The sequence below is a fragment of the Excalfactoria chinensis genome, chromosome 1, assembly GCF_039878825.1.
Source record: "Excalfactoria chinensis isolate bCotChi1 chromosome 1, bCotChi1.hap2, whole genome shotgun sequence".
NCBI lineage: Eukaryota > Metazoa > Chordata > Aves > Galliformes > Phasianidae > Excalfactoria > Excalfactoria chinensis.
This window is the reverse complement of record NC_092825.1, coordinates 111,573,228-111,585,309: the sequence shown is the minus strand read 5'-3', so window position 1 is coordinate 111,585,309 and position 12,082 is coordinate 111,573,228. Positions and strand designations below refer to the sequence as shown.

The window sequence follows — 12,082 nt, the reverse complement described above, 5'->3', positions numbered from 1 at the left end:
CTTTCACTGAGCTGCATCTTAGTGAATCTGAGAACAGAAGTTCTCGATCTTCTCTGCCAGGTTTCTCTGTGCCATTTGAACGGGAACGAAGAGAAATGGCAGTATGTGCAGAACAGGTGGCCAGGTGGAGGTAACCTCCAGATATCCCCATCCTTGCTTCCAGCGTGAACTTGGCAGGGGTAGGCAGAAGTCGTGCTCTGTGTGAGGAGCAGGGTGCCAGGGGTGCTGGGTGATGTCAGCTGCCATTTGGTGATGTGATTCCAAAGCCCTCCAAAGCAGTTGGTAATTTATTGCTGACCGTAAGGAATGTAGTGCCTGCCTTTAATTGCACGTAGTCAGAAGCGCGTCTTTAAACAAACAAACAAACAAAGATTCAGAGAAATTTATTTTTCTTGCCTGTATTTGTGTCGGCAGCACCTTTTGTGCGCCCTGTGTGTGTGTAAATATATCTCTGTTTATAATAATCTGTATATGCGGTATTGGCTGTCATAAAAGATTGCTTGCCGCTGAACTTGGAAATTATTAAAACAATGATAAGGCAATAATAGACAGGCAACTGTTCTCAGAACGTGACAGACTACTGAAAAGCAATTTCAGTCAGTTTGTGCAGCTTAGTTTTCAGAGGGCCTTAGGTACGATATTGATTAAATTCTCATTTAGGAAGAAAGTAGGAGCTTTTATCTGCATCTCTAAGTTGGATGGAATGGTGACTCGAAGGTATCGACTGGCTGCGTGATATACGGCGGTCACAGTTGTCTTTTACTAAGAGGAGCACTGTGATGCTGGTTGTCATTCTTACTCTGCTGTGTGGCAGCGTAAATAGTCCCCTTTCTAACCAACCTGGTGGGAAAAGTCAATATCCCATCAGCAAAGGAGGTAAACACATCAGGAGCTGTGTCCTCTCTCATCTTCCCCTGCTCTGTATTACCGCAGTTCTTTAAATCTCCTCTCCCCAGTCATCAGAGGCACTCGTGTCATTCAAATGCACCGTGTGGCCGTGCCGCTGCCGCCTGCCTCCCGCCGCCGAGATCCGGCTGCCATTGTCTTATAATTGAAACTTAAAGCTGGCCTCGCCACTTCAGCCAGGCCCCTCGTGTGCCTCCCTTCTTCTCAGCCACCCTTCCCGGCTCGCCCGTGCGAAAGTCTAAGAAGTGTTTGAGGCAGGTTGGTTAGCGTGTGTAATTGCAACTCGGATTGATGGGGGGTGGGAGATGATGATAGAAATCTTACTGACCTAGAGGCTAGGGCTGAGCATGGCCTGCGTGGAGGCTATGCGTGCTGTCCTGTGCTCTCAGCACTGCCCTGTCGCATGCCTTGTTCTCGCCATCAGTGGCCTTCCCACTCTGGCTGTATGTGCCACCTGCTTCTGTGTATTGACGCCGCTCACCTTGGTCCCTCCTGAGCTCCAGGACACTTCAAACTGTGTTAGCTGGGTTTTCATAGAGTCAAAAGCGCTTGGATTGGAAGGGACCCCCACCCCACCCTTCCCCAATCCCTCCCTTGGGCAGGGCTTCCCCCCACCAGCTCAGGACGCTCAGGGCCTCATCCAGCCTGACCTCGAGTGTCTCCGGGGATGGGGCGCCACAGTTCCCGAGCTACAAGGAGGATATTCTCTGCAGCTTGTTGGTACAAACACCATGGTTTCTGCTGGTGTGCGAGCAGTGGCAAATGAAATGAACCCACTGAGCACATTATTGATTTTGGAAACACGTGAACTAGCTGGTGCTGAATTGGTGGCGATGTGGGTTTGGTGTTTTTATGGATCTGGTTACTGCAATTTTCATTGTTTGTTTAATTAAACCCTACGTTGAAATAATTTCAGGATCATTAAAGGTGTTTATGCCGTAGTGACTTCAGTCTGTTACTGAACAGGTTCAGTAATCAGAGTTTTTATTGTATCCGTGCTGCAGTACAAGGGAAATTTAGTTCCACTAATAAGCGTAATTCCGTTACCATCTGAGTAATGGCAAGAATGTGGTATTTTCAGCTCTGTTCCAACTGCCCAAAGTTGTAAATACAAATACCTAAAGCTGAACACGGCAGCATGCGGCACACCTTCCTCACAAGCGTGCATGGAAGCTGCGCACCAAAGTGCTGGCAATCAGCGTGCTCAGTTACTCCAACTGCCACCTCTAATTGAAATTTTAATTGAATTTTTAGACATTTCATAGTGTCACGCAGAGCAGCTGAGTGGAACGTCGTGAGCAACATGGGAGGCAAAGCAGGAGCTCATTCCTCAGTAGAGCACTGCGGGTTGTGTTGGCCCCGGTAGTTCATTGCCGATCTCTTACAGCCTCTTTGAGGCACTGCGAAAAGTCAGCCTGTGCTGGGGGTGGAGGTGGCTGCAGGCTGCACGGGCTGCCCCGTTTGGTTATCCCATGACCCCATCTCCTTGGACAGCAGCCCACGGCCTTCCCGCCCAAGCCCAGCTTAGGCCAGAGGACGCCTCTGTCACGGTTGGGCATACAAGTGTTTTGTTACCTCCCTCACATGGGTGGATCCAGCCAGCATGTCCCTCCTCCCAGCCCCACACCTTCCCTCAAATGAGCCTCTCTGGTGTCAAGTTTGGTTTTCCATCTGAACCTGTGCTGCTCAGTAAAAGTTCTTGGAAAGGAAATGGAGGTTTCTTTGTTGCCTGACAGCGTAATATATAACCAGAACTACTCTGCTTTTAGTTTTGCTGCTAAGGCGTGTGCACGTGAGCTTGTACACACGCAAATGTACAAGTAATGTCTTGTGCTTCAGACATTTCCTGACAGGTATTATTGATCACATGTTGTAGGAATTACCATCTCCACGTGTGTATCAGGTAAACCCCACGTATCCCCATTGAGATACTGAGCGTTTTCATCTTAGGGCAGCACGGTGTGGAATTTTTCCTGGCCGAGTATCCCCATAGTGCTGAGCACCGCAGCTCCCATCCTGCACACATAGGGGCGTGTTTGGGAACCCACTGTCTGTGGGGTATGTTTGGGGACCATGGCATCAGCGTTGGGCTCATCCCAGGCGGTGCCACGCCAGCAGCAGCACAGACGTGGGAGTTGTGGTTTCCTGGACTGGCCTGAAGCCAGGCTTGGCTGTAGGCAGCATTTCACCCTATGTCAGACCCTGAGGGACCCTGTGAAGTTTTCACCGTGCTAAGGAACCTGCTGGTTTCATCACGTTCTTCCAGAGCCAGTTAGTCCCACTAGCCCTCATAGTACGGAAGGCAGCAGAAGAGCTTGCCGTGAATGCTGACTTTGGTTGCCAGCTACAACTTTGTCCTCCTTTCTCCTTGTGTTAAAATACCACAATGCACAATATCACTGAACGCAAAAGCATTTTATTTAACCCTCCTCTCTTGTTTTATCTTTGTCCCGTCAGAGTTTGTAAAGAGGAAGCCCCTCAGGAGGGAAGTGACCGAGGCCTACAGGAAACTGAAGAGCACAGTAGACAAATGCCTGTCCCTGAGCGGCTACTCGGAAGTGAATCTCGGCAAACTCTTCTCCGTCAGCATGGGAAGATCCGTGGGAGAGTCCAGCAGTGAAAGACAGTGATGGACGGAACGTGGGGGGAGCAGAGGGGCCAACTACTTGCTTAAAAATAAGGGTCTCCTGAGCAGTACTCTGTGTCAGGACGCACCACGGTGTTTTAATAAGCTTTGCTTTGGTGGAGGAAGAATGAAAGATGAAAATGGGATGCGTGGTCCACGTGGACCTTGTACGCTCGAGGTGTTTTTATCTCCGATTCTTTTCTTCACCGAAAAGCCAGGGTTATTAAAACGTGGAGCAGTTGATTTTCGCAATGTATTTTGTTGTGTGTTCAGACCTATGAGGGAAAGGGGGGTGGGGGAATTGCTGCTTTAATTGGATAATTCCCAGTGAGAGTTGCTGGAATGTAAGTGATCCTAGACTTTGCTCCAGGGTATTTAGTAGAGGTGCTCTCAGGAAGAGAGGTTAGTGGAGGTCTCAGTAGGAGCACTAATGTTTTGCCTTTTCACAGTTTATCTCCTTCCTGATCATAAACATACCAATTAAAAACAATGCTAAACCTAAATGCCTTTAAATGTCCTTCTGAGCGAGGTAGGGATGCTTTCCTTTCCAAACGAGGTAGAGACCGATTGAAGCCTGGAGGCACAAAGAACGGAGGACCAACTTGTCTCCCATATCTTCACGGGGCGTCTCTAAGCACATTATTTTGCCAGGCTAGAAAGAAATGTTTTATGTGGATGTATAGATACGTACGTGAGTGAAACATGCTTTGTACATAGGCAGAAAAGAAATGTACGTCACCTCTTGCTGTCGATAGGGAAAACTGTATTTGGGTGGCATTGTAAGAGGAAATGGGGGAGGAAGCAGAATCTGTTCTGTCACAGTTACTGTATCGGGGGGTTTAAAGGTTTTATGAACAAATGGTATTTTCCATTTACTTTTAGTAAAGTGACAACAATACGACAAGAACAAAGAGTGAATTTGGGTAGAGCTTTTGTACACCAAATATCACTGTGCTCTTGTTTGCCGTTACGTTTGCAACGCGATATATTGATGTGAGGATATTAAAGCGTTCTTTTATATCAATCTGCAGTACGAAATGCAAAGTTTTCTTAGCACTTGATGCAAAAATACAATAAAATTTTCTAGTGAAAGCATTGGGCTCCGTCTGCCTGAGTGTCGGCAGCTCCCTACGGGGGCCGCATCACTGCAGCCCGAGGCTGACGGAAGGGTCCGCACCTTCCGGGTGCCTCACGGAGCGTCAGCGTCGGGCACGGAAGGGCCGTGCGTGGCCGTGCGGCGTCTGCATGGCTGTCGTTCGGCCCCGAGCGAGAACTGCGAGCGCGCTGGGAGGTGCTGCGGGCCGGAGTGGGCGACGCTCGCTGGAGCGTGTCCGAGTGGCCGGAGCGGCTCTGGGGCCAAACCCGTCGGACTCCGCTCACTCCCGGTCCTGGCGTGCGAGAAATGGTGCCCGGCCCATCCGTCTGTGTGCTGGTGCCGTGCCCCCGGCCGCAGCCCCTCGAAGTCACACCCGGGCTGTCGGGGAGACTCCCGGGGAGGTTTCTCGGGAACGTCCAGCCCAAAGCGACGCCGGGATGCTGCAGCTCCCCGCAGGAATTTCACTCGGGTTTGGGGTTTCGTAGTTTCGTAGTACCCGGCCCGATAGGGATCGTGCAGATGTCCCTGACGACAATCGTGCAGAAGAGCTCGGAAAAGCATCCCTGACCCCGCGGCATTTGTATCTACCGGGATAATTACGGCTGAAGAGCCCGTTAATTTGGGAGTTTAGGGATGTTTAGATTCTACGAGAGCGCGGGGAACGCTGCCGCGGGGCGCAGCGGCCGAGGGGTCGGGCGGGGAAGGGCCCTTTCACCCCGACGGGGCGCTTCGGGGTTCCTCGAGTGACGCCGGGGCCGCGCACCGCCGGCGGGTCCCGGGGCTCCGCGTCCGCTCGGGCCGGGCTGGGGTCTGGGAAGGGGGGTGGGGGTGGGGGGGAGCAGAGCCGCCGCGTCCCGGGCCGGAGCCGTCCGCTCGCTGCGCTGAATGGCGCGGCCCCGCGAGCCCTCCTCATCGCTCTTTAATAGATTAACTCATCTGCGGCGGCCTCGCAGCTCAGATTAAAATTCCTCCATCCCGACGGCAGCATTATGGGGTGGTTGGAGGCTGTTTTCAAACCTCGGCGTTGAATAGCGGCGGCTCTGCATTAATTTAACCACTAAGCTAATAAGTAGGTTTCGTTTTGTTATGCTAAGCTTTATTGCTTTTCTTTTGATCGGAATGGTGTTGTTGAGCAAAGCAGCAGACAAGGCGCTCTTTGATGAGGGAATTAGCGCTCTATTCTTCCTCTATTATTCATAGCACAGTGGAATATGTAAGTACCTGAGGGTGTCAAAGGAGAGCAGGCTCTATTGCAAAGTGTTCGCCTTGTTTCTCTCAATAGCTGACTATGAGATGATAAACCGCTTAATACACCGCGCTAATTGGATGAGAGCAGAAAGCGCCGGGGCCGCGGCGGGGCGAGGGGAGCGCTCCATTCAGCGCTCCGCACTTCGGAGGAGCGCAGCTCTGCGCGGGGCTCCGTGCGCGGCCGCAGCTCTGCGCCAATGAACCGCGCGGGGTAAATACGGCCGCCGCCTCTACGGCGAGGGGTAAACCTCCTTTCGGGAGGCGATGGGATCGTTTGGCAGCGCCGCGATCCTAATGAGGGCCCGCCGTAATAACCCCCGGATTAGCGAAATCGCCGCCTGCAGAAGCGCGATTCCGCCGGCCGCGGAGCTTCGGCCCGAGGAGTCCGAGCGGTGAAGGGCGTTTCTTAGTGCGTGACGGCTCCGCAACGAGCCCCTTCCCTTCTCCGCATGGCAACAAAGAAAAAAAAGACAACCAAAAAAACCGAACCAAAACAAAACCCCCCAAAAACACCCCAACAACGACAACAAACCCCAACAACGAAACGACGTTTCGGGCTTCGCCGCCAAAAACGCCCACGGAACGAACGTGACTTTCCCCATTACGTTTTATTGTTATTATCGTTAGCGTTATTATTGCGCTCGTGGTGGCTTTGGAGACCCCCCCCCCAATAGCGCCGGGGGTGCGGTGCGCGTGTGTGCCCGCGTGCGGGGCTGTGCCCGGGGCTCGCACGGAACCCCACGGAGCCGGCCCGGGGAGCGACGGCCGCGGCCGCTTCCGAACGTAGCGCCGAAGGAAAGAGAAGTAAAATAGACAGCGCCAATTAAAAGTAAAAGCGAAGGCGAACAAAATAAAAGAGGAACGGGAATCGTTCGAAGGGAATAATGAAGGGGAACAAGAAAAAAAAAAGAAAGGAAAAGAAAATAAAGCGAACGCTACAAAGTAAACGGTACAAAAGCGGATAAGAAAAAGGAGGGATACATAAATATAAAAGAGGAATGAACGGAGGGGAAAAGGCGCTCGGAGACGCCCGATCGCGGGGTGCGGCCGCCGCCGGCGCCGAGCCGTGTCGTTTGTGGGGAGCTTTTTCCCGTCCTTTTTAAGTCCTTTTCCGTCGTTTCTCCCCGCCGTTCAATACACCCGTCCGCCCCTCGCCTCCCCCCCCCGCCCGCCGTCGCCAACGCCCGCCGCGCACGGAGCGCCCCGCGCCGCCGCCTCCCGGGACCCCGCGGCCCCGCGCAGCCACAGACGCGCACGCCGCGACTCCGAGCGCGGCGCCTGTATAACGCCGTCGGCTCCGGTACACAAAGCTCCGCGCCGCGTCCGTTCGTTTGCCGCGTCTCCTAACAGCGCTATGTACAGAGTGGCGGCCCCGCGCCCCGGCGGCGCCGTTCCCTTCGGTCGGCCGCGCTCCGGCGCCGCTCTCTTCGTTCGGCGTGAGCACCGGAGACGGACGGAGGGGGCGACGAGGGGGGAAACGCGGCTCGCGGCGCCGCCGCCGCCGGGACGACGTTCTCGGGGCTCCGCCGCTCCCGTCCCCGCGCTCGTCGTTCCGAATGACGGTTACTATTCACGCTCGCGGTCGGCTCCGCCCGCCCCGGCCGCCCCGGCCGCCCGGCGGCTCAGCACACCTCCTTGCCCGCTCCGCCGCCGGGCAGCACGTTGAGCTGCGTCAGCTGCGCCGCGTGCTCCTTGGCCTTCAGCCGCAGCGCCGCGATGCTGGAGGCGCGCCGGTCGGCGGCGGCGCTGCCCGGCTCCCCCAGCCCCGCGCCCACCGCGCCCTCGGCCGCCGCCGGCGCCGGTTGCCGCAGGAGAGCGGCGGCTCCGGGCGCGCCGCCCAACGGGGCCACGGTGGAGAAGAGCCTGCAAGGAAGGAAAGCACAGAGCGCCGTCAGCGCCGCGCGCCGCGCCGGCCGTCGGCCCCGCGGAGCGCGGCGCGGAGCGCGCGCGGCCCTCGGCCAATCGGCGGCCGGGCCGGCGGCACGTGACCCGCGCGGCGCCCAATCGGCGGCGCCCCCGATTCGAACGGCGGAGCGGCCCCGCGGAGGGGGCTCCGCGGCTCGACCCCGCTCCGCGATCCGCGCTCCGCGCTCCGCGCTCCGCCCCGCGGCCGGGGCGCCGCGGCCGGGCCGGTACCTGCCGAAGGCGGGGCTGATGAAGGCGGGGTGCCGGAACACGGCCGCGCCCAGGAACGTGCCGAGGCCCAGCGGGGTCCCGGCGGGGGGCAGCGCGGCGGAGCCGGGCGGAGGAGGCGGCAGGCCCGGGAAGGCGGCGGCCGCGGCGGCGGCGGCGGCGGCGGTCCAGGCGGAGTCTAGAGCTGGGTGGTGAGGAGGGAAAGGACTAGCATCAAGGTACGGAGTGAGGGGGTGAGGTGCGGACAGGGGACCAGGGAAAGGCAAACCTGGGGGGTGTGTCTGAGCCCCAGCCTTTTCCCTCTTCCGCCACTTAGCCCTACGGTTCTGGAACCATACCTGCAAGCCAAGAGAGACAGCGGCGTTAGCGGCGCGCCGGGACCGCGCCGAGCCCCGGGCCGAGCCCCGAGCCGAGCCCCGCGGCTCAGGCGGCGTTTCCCCGTGGGACCAATCGGCGCCGAACGCGTCCCGCCGCCACGAAGCGTCCCCGGGCGGCGGCGGCCCCGCGCTCCCCTTCGCTTTGAGGGAGAACGAAATCGCGGCCGAACGGCAACGCGGCCCAAAGGGAATCCATCCGTTCGTGCGGCGGCCGCGGCGCGGACGGAGCCCCCGGGCCGCCCTCGGGCCCGCGTTTCACGCCGCTCCGCGCGGTACGAAACAAAACCGTTCTCCGAAACGAGACAACGCGGAGCATGGCGCTGCCGCCGCTCTCCTCTTTTCTCCCGTTCCCCGGCAGTCAAAGCCCCGAGCGCAGCCGGGATGCGGCCCGGCGGGGAAGAAAACGCCGCCGGGCGAAAGGAACGAACCTTCCGTGCGGGAAGGTGCCGCCGTGGCGGCCGGCGCGGCCCCCGTCTCCCTTTCGCACACAGCTGCGGTGGGATCCCCGCGGCACGCAGCCCGGAGGGGCTCCGCTACTTGGCATTCCCTTCCCCGCGTCCCTCCCTCGGCCGGAGGGCTCCGGCTGACAACAGCCATTGAACTTTCCCACGCCGCGCGGCCCTGCCGTCACGGCGCCGTGTGACTTTGGAGCGAGGTGTCAACACAGCGCGGGGCCCATCGCAGCGCCGGTAACGCGCGGGGCCGTGACGGACCCGATGAGCCATATGGAATTTATGGCGCGTTATCAGCGCCCCGTTTTAACTGTAGAGTGATTCGCGCGGCCGGGGCCATCTGTTCGCCTCTGCCGGCGGCCGCCCCGTGTTTGCCGTCGCCGTGGCGGTGAGGCGCGGGCCGGGCGAAGCACTCTGGAATGGGGCGCAACCAGCTCTAACGGCATCGCACCCGCCGTTAAGAGCCGCGCGGCTGGTCGCTATCAAAAACGGGCCATGGGACGGACGGCGTTAAGCGGCTCCTCGGCGGGCAGCGACCGGCAATCCGCCTTCCGACGGCCCCGGTTGCTCAGCGCTAAGCGCGCTTTTACGGAGCCCCGGCGGCGCCGCGGGCCCCTCCTTCTCACCGCTGTGCCGCGGGGGGCTCCGTCGGGGGCGCGGGGACGGCCCGGCCCCGTCCCGCCGAGCGCGGCCGCCTCTCACTCACCTGCACTCGGGCTTCGGTCAGGTCGAGCCGCATGGCCAGCTCCTCCCTGCGGGGACAGCGCGTCAGAGCCGGCTCCGAGCCGCCCGCACCCGGCCCTACGCCCGCCGCCCGCGATCGGCTCTCATCGGGAGCCGCCTCGGCGCTAGCGAAGCGCTCCCGGCCCCGCTGTCCCGCGGCCTTTCGCCGGGACGGGTAACGAAAATTACAGCGAAACCCAAACGAACGGGGCGAAACCGAAGCTCTCGGTCTCCGCCCCGCGGGACCCTCCGCGCCCTCCCGACAAAACGAACGAGAAACCCGCGATGAACCCTCGGGACGCGGTGGGACGGGGCCGCGTCTGTATCCCCCCCCCCCAGCCCCCAAGCCGGGCGGCCCCGGCTCCCTCCCTCCCTTCCTTCCCTCGGGCCCCGGGCGGGGCCGCGCCGGGCGCTATTTTTACCGGCGGCGCTTTGATCCGCCGCCCCGCTCCGAGCCGCGCGGGGAGCGCGAACCCGATCCGGGCCCGGCGTAAAAATAGCCCCGGGGACTCTCCCTGCCCGCCTCGGTCCCCTCGCCCCGCGCCGCCCCGGCGGTGCCGGTACCTGGTGAAGACGTCGGGGTAGTGCGTTTTCTGGAAGGCCCTCTCCAGCTCCTCCAGCTGGTAGCTGGTGAACGTGGTGCGGTAGCGGCGCTGCTTCCTTTTGAGCAGCCCCTCCTCGGAGTCGCTGCCGGCCGACAGGCACACGCTCTCCTCTCCGTCCTTGCCCTCGCCGTCCTCGGGCGGCAGCAGCAGCTCCTCTTTGGGGGACAGCCCCCCGCCCTCCGCCCCCGGCGCGGCTCCCGCGCCCCGGCGGGCCTCCTCCAGCAGCCCCCCGCCGTCCTCGCCCAGCAGCTCCTCCTCGTCGTCCTCCTCCAGCTCCTCTTCCTCCTCGTCCTCCTCCTCCTCCAGCATCTCCTCGTCCTCCTCCTCCTCCCCGGCGGCCGGCGCTGCGGGGCCGGGCCGCTCCTCGACGTGCGGGTTTCCGCTCCCCGGTTCGTCACGGGCGGGCGGCGGCGGCGCGAAGGGCGCGTTCTCGCGGTAGCTCTTGCTGCGGCTGATGCTGACCTGCGGCGCGTGGCTGATCTTCAGCGTGTCCCACGGCGCGGGACCGGCCCCCGCCCCGGCCGCCGCCCCGGCCCCGGCGCCTCCCTCCGGCCGCCCTTCCGGCCGCTCCCCGCGCGGCCCCGACGGCAGCAGCCGCCCGCCGCCCGGCCCGTACAGCCGCCGCAGCTTGGGGGGCAGGTGCAGCTCCGCCGGCTCGAAAGGGGGGCTGCTCTTCGGGGAGCCTGCGGCGAGGAGAGCGGTGCGGAGGGGAGAAACAGAGAGACGCGGTCAGCGCGGGGAGCGACGGGGCTGAGATCACCTCGCGTAGCCCGGCCCGCGGAGACCCGCCCGGCCCGCAGCTGCCCTCCGTGCGGGGACTACGACGGACCCGAGGCTCCTTCTATCCCGTGTCCCGGAGCTCGTCCGCTCTGCATTTTACAAACCCTCCCGAAAATTTCCCGGATTTCTTTTCTTTGGTGGGGAGGAATTTTGGATGCGAGGGATCCGTGCCGTACCGGGACAGCCTACGGGCACCTTACCACCCCCCCCCCGCCGCGCCGCAGCCCCGCTCTCCCCAGTTCCCACCCGGGTGCGGACGCTCGGCCCGGCGCGGGGCTCACCTTGCGAGGCCCCGTCGGGGGGCTCCGGCCGGGCGGCCCCCGCGGGCAGGCTGGGCGCCGCGCCCAGCAGGCGCACCTTGCAGGGGCTGCGGCGGCCCAGGATGCTGTCGATGCAGTAGGAGGAGAGCAGCGTAGGCGATTTGCTCTTGCAGTCGGGGCGCTCGGCGCAGCTCTCCTCGGGGTAAGGGCCGCTCATGGCGGCGGCGGCGCGGACGCCCCCCGGTGCCGCCGGGACGCCCGTCACGGGGGGAGTGAGCGGCGGCCGCGGCGCTCTTGAGTCCCCTCGGCTCCACGTGCGGGCAGCCGCCCCCTGATTGGCTCCCGCCGGAGGCCGGGCGGACGCCGGCACCGGGCGCTCCGCAAAGCCCGGCCCGGATGGCCCCGGAGCGGCGCCCGCCCCGCCCCGCCCCGCCCCGCGCCGCCCCTCCCCGCCCCGCGCCGTGGGGGCGGGCGCCGCTCGGGGCGGCCGTCGAGGGCGGTGCGGAGGATCCCCCCCCTCGCGCCGCGCCCGGCCCCTCCCCGACGGGAGATCCGCGCCGGGTTTTGCTCCCGCCCGCCCCGTCCCTGCCCCGACGGCCGCGTTAGGAACCGGCGGGGCCAGGAGCGGGGGGCGCGCCCCGGGGAACGTCCGCACGGTGCGCCCGGCACCCGCGCCTCGGGACGCGGCCGCGCCGGGAGAAGTGGGGGCCCCGGGGCGGATAGACAGCGCTGCGGCACCGGGAGAGCCCGGGAACGGCGTTGAGCCGCCGTGCTTTGTCATTTCCCTTCCTTCCCCTCCCGTCCACCCAGGAGGGCTCGGCCGACCCCGTCACGCAGCTCCGCGCCCCTCGTGGCACCTCCGCACCCGGGCGGCTC

The 12,082-nt window shown here is 61.9% G+C and overlaps 2 protein-coding genes across 4 annotated transcripts in view; one reads left to right on the top strand and one right to left on the bottom strand.

The window, feature by feature from the left end:
* POLA1 (DNA polymerase alpha 1, catalytic subunit) overlaps positions 1–4,628 on the top strand; it is a 188,779-nt gene extending 184,151 nt beyond the window's left edge. For both annotated transcript variants that reach the window (XM_072332121.1, XM_072332113.1), the window contains exon 37: positions 3,364–4,628. In XM_072332121.1, the coding sequence (XP_072188222.1) occupies positions 3,364–3,536 (173 nt within the window). In that variant the 3' untranslated portion in view covers positions 3,537–4,628. The remainder of the gene's footprint in view (positions 1–3,363) is intronic.
* A 2,101-nt stretch (positions 4,629–6,729) lies between these two features.
* ARX (aristaless related homeobox) lies at positions 6,730–11,477 on the bottom strand. 2 transcript variants are annotated; one of them, XM_072361507.1, is made up of 6 exons: positions 11,228–11,477; positions 10,126–10,849; positions 9,545–9,590; positions 8,278–8,347; positions 8,013–8,193; positions 6,730–7,739 (listed from the first exon to the last, which is right to left on the bottom strand). In XM_072361507.1, the coding sequence occupies exons 1-6, from the start codon at positions 11,421–11,423 to the stop codon at positions 7,499–7,501; spliced, it is 1,458 nt and encodes a 485-aa protein (XP_072217608.1). In that variant the 5' UTR covers positions 11,424–11,477; the 3' UTR covers positions 6,730–7,498. The 2 variants fall into 2 exon arrangements, with proteins under 2 accessions (XP_072217608.1, XP_072217607.1); XM_072361506.1 differs by having other exon boundaries at positions 8,013–8,347.
* Between the last annotated feature and the right edge of the window lie 605 nt (positions 11,478–12,082).